The sequence below is a fragment of the Limanda limanda genome, chromosome 14, assembly GCF_963576545.1.
Source record: "Limanda limanda chromosome 14, fLimLim1.1, whole genome shotgun sequence".
Classification (NCBI taxonomy): Eukaryota; Metazoa; Chordata; class Actinopteri; order Pleuronectiformes; family Pleuronectidae; genus Limanda; species Limanda limanda.
The window spans coordinates 18,063,417-18,079,623 of NC_083649.1; the positions used below are offsets into that span (position 1 = coordinate 18,063,417).

The 16,207-nt window shown below is 41.1% G+C and overlaps 1 protein-coding gene across 8 annotated transcripts in view; it reads right to left on the reverse strand.

The window, feature by feature from the left end:
• msi2b (musashi RNA-binding protein 2b) overlaps positions 1-16,207 on the reverse strand; it is a 244,615-nt gene that overhangs the window by 45,697 nt on the left and 182,711 nt on the right. For all 8 annotated transcript variants that reach the window (XM_061086625.1, XM_061086621.1, XM_061086624.1 and 5 more), the window contains exon 9: positions 8,527-8,641. In XM_061086625.1, coding sequence (XP_060942608.1) covers positions 8,527-8,641 — 115 coding nt within the window. The remainder of the gene's footprint in view (positions 1-8,526; positions 8,642-16,207) is intronic.

A 16,207-nucleotide genomic window follows, 5' to 3' on the forward strand; every position in this document is an offset into this window, starting at 1 on the left:
GATAGATTGTCAACTGAAGATCATTTGCCGTGTGCGGGGTTCGACAACAAACAACAAACAATTCCACTCAATTAGATTAACCTCTAATCTTCATCAGGCTGCTCTTGTTACTCGTGCTGCAGGACCTTGTTCTAAAGGTGCAGCTGCTTTGTGCAATATTAGTAATCAATTTAGTGAGTGAAATGTTTTTTTGAGAATCCATAAGAGTGACGGCCAAAGCTATAAAAAAAAATTGGGGCCTAGATGGGGAAATTATCTTCTTCCCTGAGTAGTGATTTAAATTGTGCGTAGCTGCTCATATTATACATAATCTTGCTTTAAACTAAGCAATTTACCCCAACATGGATCAATAAGCTGTGTCATTATATTTAAACACATTTGAGGTATGTCGACGGGAGCCGAGGAGCACCACCGACCTGACAGCTCCCTCTTCATGCATTCTTGGGTTACTTCTTCACTGTGGTTGGCTATCAAGGACTGGCAAATACTTGAAGAGCACAGCATTAAGCCCCTGAACAAACAGCGCCGCACATGGTTCTTTAGCCGTCTAATTCATTTCCATTTTTGTACTCAACCATAAGCTCTGAGGCATTTTTACAGCTCAGTGCAATAACACTTTATAGTGGGTGCCTTGAAATGACGCGGCCGTCTGTTTATGTTCTGTGAATCTTCAGCATGGCAGGAAGGTTCATCTGTTAATATGGCTAGATGCAATTTGTTAAAAAAAGAGGCCACCGGCGAGGAGGTGATAGCTGTTCTTTATTTGCACCTCCAGCACCGCGCTCACATGGGGTTTGCTGTGTTTTCTTTACTGGCTGAGACAAGGTTTGACCAGTAATTAACTCATTATCTGTAGTAGTTATCTCAACCATTACCAAGGCAACAAATACTCTGTGGGAATCGTTAGCAAACTGTAAATGTTATTTCATTGTTTTATTTTAGTCATCTTTTACATAATGTTGTCCATTTTTATAATGTACAAATATATAGTGAGTATTGTGGTAAACCCAGTTTTCTCTCTTTTACATACATACAATACAAATTGCAACAGCTTTTTTTATTTATCTGCTTCATGTAACTATTCCTCTCTTGAAAAGGAGCAATCAGTAATATTTTACATTACAATATATATAAATGAGCCGTGTATTAAGAGAGAATGGACGGGCTGATAGAATATGGGCTTGTTTAAATGTTGTGTTTACATAAATTACTGATGAAAGCAAATTAAAAGCAACAAAATACATTTGTGAATCAATTTATGAAAACTTTGGTTATTGTTCCTTTGCTTAACTTTTTCTTGTTTTTCCTCTAAAAATGTTCCATACGCCATACATAACCTTTATTATATATATCATCATTTTAGAGTTATTATCAATGTGGGTTATATATAATAAAATAGAACCCAGGGTTATTTGGTAAATATTACTTTTAAACTATGAAGGTAAGACTTTTTCCAGTAAATCATTAAACTTACATAGGATTGCAAATGTAGTCATTTTAAACAATGAATGTGTCTTGGGGCAAAATGGCAGTAATATTATAAGAAACTAAAAAATTTGATTATTGATTTTAATTGAGGCAAAAACTTGTGAGAAGTTTAGTTAAGGAATTCTCTAAAGCTGAACTCACAAATTGCATTAAATCCTGATGAGATTTTGTGCATCAGTATCTTCGATGCAAAGAGCAGATGCATAGATGTTGATTACATCCACGGGCACTTTTCTGTGTGGATCTGTCTAAGCTCGAGGTTCAGGATAACCTCCTGTCTGCCTGTTTACCTGCTCCACTCTTGCCTGCCACACTCGCCACACAACCCAGCTCCCCATAAACAAGCTCATCTCCGTTCCCCAGCCTCACTGACCCCCCCCCCCCCCCCTCCTCAGTCTGCTCCCCGGCTCATTCTCCCCCCCGCTGGCCAGTCAACCAAACCTGCTCACAGCTCAGCCTCGTTTGGCCCCGTCCCTCTAACCAACATCCCTGCTTTGTCCTCAGCCTCTGCCTGCCAGAGCCTCCCCCCCCAATAAATCTTCACTTTATCACTTGTACCTGTGTTCTGCATTTAGGTTTACCAATATGACATAACAATAACAATATGACTGATTCGGACTAAAATCAAAAAATACTTGCTAAAGGTCATCCACTGTTGGTGGTTACTTGAATATAATGGAGTATTAGGACCACTTAAAGGGACTTCAAGAATAAAGTCACAGTTTTTACAAAAACAAAGTCATAATTGTTGTTGGCCTCTTGCCTGTGTTAAAATGAACATCTTGTCAGGTTATACTTTTAGCTGTCAAAAATGATAAAATAATTCTTTGTGAAGGAGGACATGTTAAGTAGAAGTCGACTGCAGGGCTGGTGTTGGTAACATGTGATATTTAAAGGGATTTAATAGTTTCTCAAAAACAATAAGATAAATTGCTAATCGAGATTAGGTATCCAGATCGACTGGAAAACCGCACAAGTTCTCTTTGCTGCTCATTCCCCAATTTTTTTTTCTTTCTTTATTTCCTTCAATCTAATAATAATACAACTTTCTTTTCTCAATTAAAATTTTTTTCTCATGATATTAAAAATGTTTTCTTCTCGCAATCTCAAGAATAATTTTTCTTCAATATGGCAACAATACTCTGTTGTACTTGACAAAAGCAAACACAATTTCTTGAATTTATTAGAAATTAAATTTATGTTGTATTGTACAGTTGTATTGTCACAGTGTTTTGACAACTGTGGCAGATGTTCTTTTTGCACATTTATGCCTTAATAATCTCATAGAATATGAGTTTTTTTCCTCTTGTAAATCTGCAACTTTTCCCACAGTATGCAGTAAACCAAAGTCAAAGTAAGAGCCTACAGACTTGTTTGGAAGCTGTACAGTCCCTGGGTGGTGGCAGGGTTGCAACGAGGCCCAAAGAGATCCCAGTGTCATTAGAAAAATTTAAGAGTAGCAGATGTATTGTTCATCTGCTGTCATGATTCTTATTACAACCACAGACCCACCAGTTAATTAGCTGGACAGTTTTCAGACAGAAGCAGCTGTGGGCAACATATTGAGAAACGGGGTGTGAAGGAGCAGGCGGAGAGCAAGTGGAACGCAGACAAAACAAGAAATCTGAGTATAGGGTGGGTGGGAGGGTGGGTGGCAGAGCCTGTGTCTGAGTCTGTGAGAATTTGAGCACCATAAGAGGGTAATATAAACATAATTAACCCTCTAATTATGGTATATGTCTCATTCTTTATCTGTTTTCCTCAAGCTATTATCACCTTCAACCATAAATCTGTGCTAAATTACCTAATAAGAGGAAGTCCTTTAGGCCAGGAATGAATCACAGCAGCCAACCTTGATAACACTTTCTTCATTGTGTGTAAGCGACACCTCAGAGACTGACCTCTGGAACATCTTTCAGGCCTCAGTGTCCTCGGCTCTCGTTAGCCACGTACCGGCCTGATAAATTACCCTCGGAATGTCTACATTGTAAATTTTGGGGGCTGCGAATGGACGCTGAGGACTAATACTATAAAGGACAGGGAAAAGTTAACAGTGCAATGCACACACTGTATCACATTGCAGCTCTGGAGCAAGTACAGAGAAAGATATTTACACCACAGATGGTTTATATGCACATTTATGCTTGGGTCTACAGAATGAAGGTGTCAAAACATACTTTGCATGCATGCATATTTGTGTGAGGTTGTGCGTGAGCATATGTAGGCTTTGTGCGTGTCTGGGTGTGGGTGTGTGTGTGTGTGTGTGTGTGTGTAAACGTGAGCATGTGTGTAGATGCTCTGTTCTGTATGCCTCAGAGCCTGTGCCAGCTGGAATCAGAAAGGTTGACCTTGGTCATAAATATCTAATCAGTGTTTGCTGTCCATGAAAAAGTTCAATTTATTCCTGACCCAATGGGAAAATGCCTCTCCCAGACCCTCTCCACTCTCGCGCAGACAAAAAAGAAATGCAACTCGGATAGGCGGAGAGGGGGGGGGGGTCTGCTGTGGGATGAAGCAGGACTGAGGCTACACCAGAGGAAGAAAAATAGATAAAAAAAATAAAAATCCTCATTAGGTGCTGATGAGAAGTCATCACCAGGAAGCTACAGATGGATGGCTTTCACAAACCCCCTCACTGTTTGTTTGTCTGAAAGGAATTGTGATGTGATACAATGAAAAGCTATCACGGACCACAAACTATTGGATATTATGTGTTTGATACTGTCTTACTGTCAAACAGAATAAATTCCAAACCGAAATTGTCGTCTTAGATGGAGCAGCTCCTTACGCTGCCTTATTTCAACATTTTCTGGAGCAGCGAAAAAACCACTTTCCTGAAGTCTGATGTAGTGCATTAGAATGGGTTTTTACAAGATGGCTTTAAATGAAGAATTTGCAACCAAGTGTGTATATCAAGTGTGTGAGGGGAGAGAGCTACTGAGAGGAATACAAAAGAGTTGGGAAAGTGGATTAAGGTACATGTTAAGTTAAGATTCTATCTCATAAAATGCTTCTTATGTGCGCATCGATGAATACTTTGAAACAAGAGAGTGGGAGGAAAGAAAAAAGAAAGGGGGAGCAGCGCTGCTATCTTTTGTACCATACCGCTAAATGAAGCCTGCCGTCGTGTCTGGCCTGGTGGCGGCCTCTTAGTGCTCCTATTTGCCTTATTAATATTCATGCTAATGTATCTATTTTATGGCTCAACAGTTCTGATTCACTTTAAAATCAATTATCCATCTGGTACACCCATACCTCGCCCCAGCTCAAATGTGTATTAATTTCAGCAAACATACATCGGGCACAACACAATAAAGATAAATGCCTCGATTAGAGGCAGTAAACAAAGGAGCTAGGGATGGCTTTAATGAGATTTGGCACAAAAGGAGCTTACACTTTCTTAAATAATGAGCCTAGGGTCCCTTTTTCCAAATGCAAATTATATCAAGGAATGTTTCGCCGTCCTTGTTCCAATTTCATTTAGATAAGAGTGTCTCCAAACAAGTTGGCTGTTAATATTCTCACATGAGCACATCACTGCTTCCCTGCCTGCCACCTCCCAATGGAGGGGAAGAGTGCTCTCCTCCTCGCAGACACATTAGACTGTAATAAGTTCTGAAAAGTTCACTGTGCTTGTTAAATACTTCTTACAGATGAGATGCAACCGGGAGCGACGGAGATAGAGCTGACAGAGGCGCTCGGCCAGCCTTATCAACCCTTTTGCCACAAACAGCTGTATAATCGGTCCCGTGGAAAGGTCAAGCCCGCAATAACCCAGGCAGTTTGTGCTACTGGATATAGATATATGGATAGACGTGTAAGCAACCGTATTAAAACAGGTAAATGGTTTCAATATTTGATTTAATCAAGCTATGAAGCGAAAATAATGGCAAGAACTAAAACGGTTTTAAATCACTGTGCTGACGGGTTACAATGACCTCTCTCAAAACAGGCCACGGGCTTACACAAGTAAGCCACAGCATTAAAACCTGTGTCAATATTATATGTTACCACGTTATACTGCATATAGAGACAGACAAAAAGAGGCATAAATAGTATCTACAGTTAGATTATACTGATAGATGAAACGGTTACCAGTTTTCTGATGGTTAGCTGTACCGTTTTAATCTATAAGTCCCATAATTACCATGGTTACTTGGTTGATACTGTCCAGCATCAACCAAAATGAGTGAGTCTCCGGGCGCGGAAAGCAATGTGCACTTGCTGTTTGTTGTAAAAACGTTGTGGTAGGAGCGGCAGGCAGAGCTAAAGATTTATTTTAGTTGTCTCAGCAAACAAAGCCAGAAGTTTGTTTAACTGTATTGTATAATAATAGCGACTGTTAGCATCCATTGTAGCCGATTCAGGTGTTAAACAAAAAATGTTTTGCTACCTCTCAGACGTTTGCGGTCGATGTCTGCATTTAACGTAAAGAGTTGTCAAACTGTCTCTCCCCCACTATGGCTCTATGTGTGTGTGTGTTAGTGTGTGTGCTTGTGGGCCAATCTTCCCCACATACAGCAGCACAGACAGAAACTCGACTTTGAATGACAACCCGGTGGAGACACACACTGAGCTGAAATGAAAGGAGTGCACTGAAAATAGTTTTCTTCTTTGGTTTCTTAGCAGACAATGGTCGAGAAATTACTGCTGTTTAAAACAGTTCATTTCCTCCCTCTGTTGGATTTTCCAGTGTAACTATGCGGCATCATTATTTGTATTTGTCTAAAGTTCAGTGAATCATTGAACCTAAGTCCTGAGTCTGTTAGTCTACTTTGCTGTCAGGGGGAAGTAAACATTGGAAAACGCAGCTAATTAATTTGCTGTCTTCAGCATTATCATGATATCTGAACTTACTTCTTTAGTAAGCTAAAGCCTTCTGTCTTCAATCCTAATGTTGTATATTTAACATTTAGATGTTAATATTAATAATATGGTGCTACAATAAATATACTTTTCCACCTAAAGATTTTCAGCACGTTTTAAAAATACCACAATAATACCGGGATTATATTATGTATTTTCACACCGCTTCATCTCCAGATTGTAGATGATTAGTTTACTGTCCACTTAATTTGCCTTGTGTAAAAAAAACGAGGTGCTCAGCTCAATAGATGGTCAAATCCTCTGGCTCCTATCCATTATTTAAAAAGAAAACCAAGCAACATGCCCAGCCATCAACGTGAGCAGGCGCTTCAAACATTACGTTACCTGGTAGAGATAAAAATGCATGAGTGTGGCTCTGCTTGCACCTGCTACTAGAGGAGGAGGAGGAGGAGGAAGAGGAGTAGGAGGGGCGGGCTGCACAGCAAAGCACGTCTGTGACAATCAGCTGTGTGTCTCTTTTGCTTTTGAAAGAAAATATTAATCTTTTATGTGGATGGAGGGGGAAATCCAATTGGTTTGGTCGTACATATAAATTACATACACAGGAAATGTGGGTAGATGGATAGATGGATGGAAGGATGGATAGAAGGATAGATAGAAAGATAAATAGATAGATAGATAGATAGATAGATAGATAGATAGATAGATAGATAGATAGATAGATAGATAGATAGATAGATAGATAGATAGATAGATAGATAGATAGATAGATAGATAGATAGATAGATAGATAGATAGATAGATAGATAGATAGATAGATAGATAGATAGATAGATAGATAGATGGGTAGGGAGGCAGGGAGGCAGGGAGTGAGAGTGTGCAGTAGTGTTAAATAAAAGGGCCACAGGCAGGGGCTGGATGGTAATGAAGAGGGGTGGGCCAGCAGCTGAGGTCCCTGTAGATGAGATCTCTCCCTGACATGTGTGTCCCCTTCATTACCCATTAAGGGGGGCACAGTGATGAATCCTTAATATGACATTACACCAATTTTCCTCTTCATTTAGCCTGCTAATGTGCTGGTCTGCTCCTATATGCCCAGGGGCTGCCTGTACCAGACTCCACCAGAAATAGACCACAGTGGCCACTGGTGGCACACCTTGAAGCAGCCTAATTAGGGGCAGCGCCCACCTAATGGGGTTATCTAGACTGGAGTTTGCATAAGTTGACTTTTTGAGCAGGTGGAAACTGATGACTGGACGGCGTGCGTGGCGTCCACTCTGCTGACCCCCCACACCCGAAAAGAAAAAAAAATAAAGGCGCAGCTACACATTACGGTTTTCATTTCCAACTGTTGAAAAAACGTGTCACTTATTTTAACCATTTAGAATTGATGCAAAAAATGTGTGTATCAACCCTCGAGACCGAATGAGATGTGTGTGATTTTGTCATTGTTTTTCAGGACAGTGATGAAGTAATGAAATTTGCTGAAATAGTCATAGGAAAGGCCAAATGCATTGTAGGAAGTGTATTTTTTCAGCAATCTTAGCCTGCATAAATAAGTATTATAATTAGAGTTTCCAACAATGGCTTAAAATCGAAGTGAGGCTGGTTTTATTTGGTTAATCTTAATAATATGGTGCTATAATAAATATACTACTCCACTTTTGAACATTTTCAGCACGTTTTAAAAATACCACAATAATACTGGTATTATTTTATGTATTTTCACACCGTTTCATCTCCAGATTGTAGATGATTAGTTTACTGTCCACTTAAATTGCCTTGTTTAAAAATGACAAGGTGCTCAGCTCAATCGATGGTCAAATCCACTGGAGCCTATCCATTATTTAAAAAGAAAACCAAGCAACATGGCCAGTTGGTAAGAGACATGTTTGAGGAGGTGGAGGAACAAGTGGGGATACAGACCATTTAAATAAAAAGATCCAAACAGTTCATGGAAATGGAAATGACTTACAATTACAGCCATGTCTAAGCTATCAAATCATTTTTAAACATTTTGTATTGTGACCCTCAGGTTTTCAAACACTGCTCAAGTGTGTTTTTATACAGCACCTCAGGTTTAGGATTAAACAGAATATATTTCCTGAAAAGACAGTTTTTATTCACAGTTTGAAACGGATGCATGCATCACTTGTTTGTGTACTTGCATGAGTGTGTGTTGTTGTGTGCGTGGATGTGTGTTTGACTCACTCAGCATGCCCATCCCCAGCATGAAGGCATCCATGGTGTAGGGCAGACCCCTGGCTCGCCCTCGTGTACCTGGTGGGAACATCACCTCCTTGGGCTGGGCCTTCTTACATTCTACCTATGTAGACAGACAAACACACACAGATGCACATGTACAAACACAAACACACACACACAGACAAACCATTAGACTGTGTAGGTACACAACTAGACAGTTCTGACAGGGCTGTCTCAGCTCTTTAAGGTGGTTTTCTATTTGACTTGCACAGCTAGAGGTTTTCCATGGAGGAAAAACAAGACTGAGTCAATCCGAGCACCTCACATTTGAGAGGAAAGTCTCTGAGGGAAACTTACAATCATGCTCTTCCTGCATTAAAGCAAAGGTTATTGCTCCAGTGAGCATGTGCCCAATGCCTCGGGGAAATACAAGCTAAATACTTTCCGAGAGTTTCTGAGACATCAACATAAGAGGAGCTCTGTTCACCAACGCCATTACCAAAGTCCCACAGTGTGTCAGTATGTCCAGTCACTTTGAAGAAAGCAGATTTTGTTTAATAAAAACAATGCTAATCTCAAAAGCATGGATTTCTCTTGACAAAATTTGTTCAGTCTTGCCAGGGCAGCGTGTTTAAAATCTAACACTGGGAAATAATGTCTTTTGTAACTGACTGTGCTTCTCTTTTTCTTTTCTTTTTTTACAGCGTATTGTGTATTTGTGTGCGTCTGCTGGGCTCAAGTCCCCAGTGTCCCACCATCCAATTCCACCTGCAGCACTCATCTCTCTCCTGCATTTCTTTCTCTCACTCCAGTTCTCACACATACGTGTTTGTTCATTTCCCATCTTGCAGGGCTGACATCTCCTCCTCCTACATAACACATATCAAATGAGGGATGTGACAGGGGCAGATCAGGAGAAGGAGGAAGATGAGAGTCCTATTTACAACGTATCTATCCTATCTCGATGAATTATAGAGAAGCCCGAGCGGCTGACAAGGGTGGCATGGTCTTGCGTCTGTTGGTTGTTCTTTGGTAGGCTGAGTCTGTTCACCATGCTGCACAATCTATTTGCTCCACTGCCTGCTTGGCATCAGCCTGTCCATCTGTTTGTCTGTTTGCCTCCTGGCTCTCGTCTGCTTCTCCCTACAGCCTCCACTTAAGCAGGGTTTTCTCGGCTGCTGCGATTCACATGTCATCCCGCCGCACAAGACGGGCTACTGTGCCAGTGCCGTGTGCACCACAACCAAGGTATACCGGCCGGCATCCATACAAAATAGGCCTGCAACTCTGACAGGCCAGAGGTGCACATTGCTATGCACACGATTCATTTTTGCACACATTCATATGTACACAAAAGCAGAAACAACACGCTATTGCCAGTTGCCAAGGTGAAATCTATCACATGTGTAAAAAGTTGCTGTGCTAAATAAAAAGAGCAACAAGTCCTCTATATCCAGCAGAGGGGCAGGAATGTAAAAAGGGAAGACTAATGAAAAAGGTTTCCATCACAGAGGGAAAGTTGCTGCGTTGCACAGCTGTGATTTGTTGCTGTTAGCAGCTCTTTCATTTGAACCAGACCAACTAAAGTACACAGTTCCCTCAGCCACTTTGTAGCTGTCAGAGCTGCTCTGCCCTCCTTGCTAGCCTGGCACAGTTTGACATTGTACTGAGGAGAGGACAGGCGCTCTTATTGTCAAAGAATGACCCCGCCGGCATGGAAGTAGCAACCGGGTGGGGGGAAAAATAGGTCTGTTAGAAATCTAAGCACACTGCTGGGAATTTTCACGTTGGCATTGCCGGGTGACAAATACAAACCCAGCTCTGCCCAAACCACAGACAGGACAGTGTCTGATCAGCGTCCTCCAGTAGCCCCTGCCACAAGCAGAGAGTTGGACGCTCAGGTGGCCTGCTGGGAATAAGACAGACCCGGGTGTGAGTCATGTCTACATGCTCTCAGATGTGGGTCTTTGATATTCAGAGAGAGGGCTCCTTGTCATGGTTTAAAAACCAGCCAGGAGCCAGGATCTACAGTGGTGTGACTGTGTGGGTGTTCACCTGCTTCAAACACACAGGACTGTGTGAGGGAAGCAGGAAGGAGCTTTTCAGAGGGAACTAAGTCGGAGAACAAGAAACGGAGAGGACAGCGAGACAATCTAAGTCTGACAAAGAAACACTGGAAGAGTGCACTGGTCTTGAGTGCAAGGATTCAAATTTTGCAGATTAAAGTGCAGAAAAACACTAAATTCACAGCCACTTATTTGAACTGAAGGCATCAGTCTGAACTCGACTTGTGCTACGAATAATACTACTACTACTCAAGGACTTTAGATGCATCGAAGGAAGCACAATATTGTTTCATGTGTGCAGCATCCTTTGCCTTGCTCTCTATTCCTCAACCCCTCACTCTGCTTACTGGCTCACTCTCCTGCTCTTTCCCTCAATGTCTCTCCCTTCCTGTCTTCATCTGAAGCACCGGGAGAAATCCTGCCACCGCCGATGGACCGTCAAAGCCTCCAGGACGTTTTTTGCTGTCCTCACAGACAGACCTCATCACAGTTTTGGCTGTAGGTGCGAGGGGAAATCTCTTCTTTCTTTCATCCCCTGTGCACCTATCACTCGAGCACTGTTGCACATGGAAGCGAACAGCGTGCTCTCACATGGGCGTTTACCCCCCCGCCTCCGTCCCCACCCCCGACACAGATTGAATCTACGTGTGTGGGGAAACACTGAAGCAGCCAGGAACCAAGACCGAGATGTTCCTGTGAGTCACCTGAAGACTCACGCTGCCAAGTCCCCCCCACACAATGGATGAGGAGGCACTTAAGAATGAATGGCCTTCATTTAAAGAACATGAAAACAGTTGAAAGGAACGAACAAGCTACAAGGAAAGCACTCGCCAGCCGGCAAGAAGATTTCGATAAATGGTCTTCCTGTGGAAAAATTTCCATATCATGATGCCGTGGCGATATTTTTCTTCAAGCCAAGGAAGATAAAGTGTAGCAATGAATCATGCTCACTGTGTTTATGATGCGCCTTTTTTTTGTGTGCAAAAGCCATAGGTTACACAGCTTATTTTCATGCACTCAAATATTTCTGTACTTGTTTTTTGCTCACTGCTTACGGGTTTCTGAGCATCTCATGTTTTTCAGCTCTGTTGCGCCTCGTACACAAACATATACAGTTTGCAGGACATGTTTTTGTTGAAGTGAACGTCTGCAACACAGTGTTAACAAGGTATGGTTAACTCAGCCGCTAAGCTTTCAACATTTATCAAGATGCACAGATAACCTGCAGCTGATGGCTCATCTTTGAGATTTGTGTCATTGGGTCGCAAAACAGCAGACCAAGCAGTAGAGCCTGTATACTTAAGAGTTTAAATAAATATTATTTATTATATATCAAATATTTCTTTTTTTCTGGTTATAAATATGTATCTTTTTTCCTCCTAATGACAAACAATTGCAGGAGCTCTTCATCCTTTCTTAATCAGTGTAGTAAAACAGCTCATTGATGAAGAATAAACAAACAGCAGTTTTTCTTATTTATGTACAAACCCTCTGATACACAGCAGTGAAACGCTCCAGTTATGACCTTTTCAATACATCTCCCATACATATTAACCTTGTAGGTATAACAGGAAGGAGTGGGCGGGATGCACTGGCAATGACTGTCCTTCAGGGACAAGTGTTGTGGGTGCAGTGCGTGTGTGTGCGTGTGTGTGTGTGTGTGTGTGCGTGTGTGTGTGTGTGTGTGTGTGTAATGTGGGAGGAGTACACGGCTACTATTAGCTTCGCTAGTGAATGAATTCCATCAGCAGACTGGCAGACTGAAGAAAAGAAACAGTGTGATTCATTTACTCCAGCTCCCACTCCCAGCTGAACAGTCAAAACACATAGACTGCATAGTTAGGAAATGTCACAGGCCCTGAATCCACCGTGTCGGGCCTGGTGGTGGCGCGGGATTACTCACTTTAAAAAAAATAAAAGAAGACTTCTTGCCGCTATTTAACAAGTGGTAAAAGAAGCTGATTTAAAACATCCAAATTAAAAATGAATTAAGATATTCTTTTGTGGGAAAAAAATTACAATTGATTTCTTTGTAAAATAGTTCCCTCGTTAAAACCCATTACTATTGAGATCAATTTCTATTTATGTGAATGAAAAAAATGTCGAGAACCTCAGTTCCCTATTATCGGTGCAACTTCAAAGGTTTCAAGCTTCTAAAAGGTCAGTGTTTGATATTTCAAAAACTGGACCTGGGTTGGGGGTGGAGGGGTGACCTCTGTGAACCAGTCAAAACAAAAATTGTATGTCATGTATTTTATGAGGTGGGTTTTTACAGCGGAATACTTCTATGAACCGCTTGCATCCATGGTCCATAAAAAGAATGGCAAACACTGAGTACTAGAAGACATGTTATTATGGTAATAACCTTTGAATAAAACAAAATGATGCCTTAGATGGCCAGCAATCTTGCGGGAGTCATTACGTCTGATGATATCTCAGCGTGGTTATGTGAAAGCTATGGGATATGAGGTCATTTGAAGGACCAGGTGCTCCCTGTGGTGTCAACACTGTTGCCATGTCATGCCTCTGTATTCAAAGATAATATTGTCCCTGTACACACTGTGGGTTACATTCGAAAGTGAGGGCCATGATCATCAGGTTGACGTCAAACGGCTTCCATCACGTTCCTCGATCAGCAGATCGAAAACATCATTCAGCTTTCATGGGACGTCCTGGAGCGCGGCGTGCCGAGTGGATTTCCACCTCCTTCATCCCTCAAAGCTTTCCCTCTTCATTGAAGGGTAAACATCCAATTACTTGCAGTCCAGAACTTGTGAGGCAGAACTGCACGAGGGACCGAAACCCTTATTAGGCACTTAATGTTCAAACAGGGTAAAAGATTTCCCCTCTCTTAGAAAATGAAATTTTCCAAGACATTTTCAACATTCCAGAGATGTAAGTTTCTCTCTGTAGATATCTCCTTTAAAGAGCGGCTACGCCCTCAGATTCCACTGGAACCGAGCCTCAGAGCATATTTAAAAAATCAAACAGAGGAGCAAGGGAGATATGGCTGAGGGCTTGTGGCTGTGTAGTGTGCGACGCTGAGGGAGAGGAGACATGGCCCCCCCATGACCAACACTTTTGGTAGCATGGCCAGAGATGTAGTCATAAGAAGCTACTAAGAGTCTAGTGTGGGGGAGAGACCACAGGATTCTACTGAGCCAAATGTTCACAATCCGAACGGAAATAAACTCTCCAAGTTTGAAGAGAAAAGAAAAAGTATTTAACAATGACAATAGGAATTTTGTAGGAGAAAAATCACCTGTATGAACATTATAGCTTTGTTTTGTAGAATTAATGCCATGTGGTTTGCCCACGCCCAGTGGTATAGCTTTCTTTCTGTTGTTTAGTTAAAGTGTAAATACCAGGATATTGCTTTTATGCGGATCTGTATGATGCAACCATTAAATTGACGTTTGACCTTTTAAATAATATGATAAAACACAATAATTTCACTTACTAGGAATTTGTGTGAATTTTTTTTCATCATAAGCACTTGCTTTATTAAGATTCAGTTTGATGTTTTTGTTTTATTGCCTTGTGTACTTATTAATATAGCTTATCTCATGTCTTTGATTTTAACGTAAAGCAATTTGAGCTGCATGTTATGTAAGAAAGGTGCTGCATAAATAAAATGTATTATTACGATTATACGTGAGGGGGACAAACAAAAGGACAACCTGAAACCATAATGCCTCTGGTAATGGCTGTCTACGGTGCGGTCACAGCTAGTTTAGTAGATATAATCGTATGTGCACAGACACACGCACATGCACACGCACACACACACACTTAAGCTCACAGTTCATGACCTCTAGTTTGACGGCAGTAAACTTCAATGTGCGCTGGCAGCTCAACCAACTGGTTTGCCGGTTTTATACCCAGCAGCAGCAGACCTGGTTCAGCAGGCGCTGACGAAACTCAGAATGTGGGTCTGATTAAAAGTGCTTTGCTTTGATTAGCTGATCACAAACTACACACTGCTTCTAGCACTAGCTCCCAGTCCTCAAACCACTGCTATCATGAACCCCGCAGCTGCAGGTGGATTGATCCTATTATGTTAATCCAAGTGCTTAAAATCATCTGAAAAATATAAAATCAATAAAGGCCTCCTGTAAACATGAAATTGAGCGTGCAGGATAATGTTTGACTAAGTCGCAGAATATAAAACATTAAAGAGAAGCAGATGAACAGCAGCTCTCCCTGTGCAGCAGTGACTCGCATGGTGCCACAGTGGTCTGTACCGCAGGCTACACATGACCACACCAATCTGTATTGTTGAGTTTCACATAATTGCCATAATATTTTTTTAAATTGTTTTGATTCTGTAATTATACATCAATAGATAATACATCAGTATTTATTTATTTATTATTATTTAAATGATAGTTTTTGATGCAGGTTTACTTGTTTCTGTTCTACTTTACATGAGCTTGACGGTAGAGTGCAACATTAATGTTGGGTTCGTTTATTTGTAAAACAGCTTATTCTTAGGGTAATTTAGTATTTTATTTCTCAGACAGTACGTCTGTCATGCAAGGTGCATTGCCTTGTCAGTGAAATATTGATGGGGTATAAGACACAAGCAAAGATTCTCTCTTTCAACATGTGCCTCAGTGGAGTTAAGAAAACCATTTGAGGTGTTCATAAACGTCAAAGCAGGCAACAATAGAGCAGTTTCCTCTCTGCTTACAGCAACTTAAATGTTTTCTCTTATCTCTCTCTGTATGTTTAATATGAAACAGATGAACTGGAGCAGTTTTCTTTTTATTATTATTAATATTATTTTATTATTATAATCCCTTTAAAGAATGATGGACCAACTGTTAAAGGGAAAATAAAAAATCATAATCCTGTTCTCTGTCCTGTTTTAGATTTGGAAGGAATGTATCATTAATAATGTGATCGTTACATTTTTCAAAATTCGGCTTTTATAAACGACAATGTGCAGAATGAATGTGTATTTAAATATTACAGGCGGATGTATAAATGCCTTCCTGTATTAGTCTTTTACCTCAGTGACAGTTGGAGAGTCGGCGCTCATTCTCCTCGGCGCAGTAATTGGTTGGTCTTGTCGGGAAGTCGGTGAGAAATTGACAAGTAACAGAAAAATTCCTCCCTCCTGTTGTGATCATTTGCTACTGCTGAGTATTAAAAATGACGCATAGAAGAACGCCGCCTTGAAGGACTCCACTAAAACCAATGTGAGTCCATTTTAATGGCACATTGTTCGCTCATCAGAGCCAGCGCTTAATAGGTGATACTCTAAATTAGCTGTGCAGCCCTAACAGCGGGCCGAGGAGTGATGCAGGGAGTTCACAACCTTTCACCGGCTGTATTAAGGTGCTGTCCTGCTAGTAAATGAAAAAGACATTATATGTGTGATAAACTGTTCAAAGTATTTGAAAACTGTCAAGCCAGCTTCTGCCTATTGATTTTAACTCCAACATACCTACTGGTTTTAATACAAGGAGCTATGGCTAAAGGATGCTTGTGGGTTCCTGCAGAGGATAATCCATACTTTTATCACTCCATGCATTTTTCTAAAAGCAGGCCAGTCTGGAGAGGTGTGAGCGATGTAGAAGTCAGTGCACCTGGCAGGGCAGGTTGAGAGCTTCTTG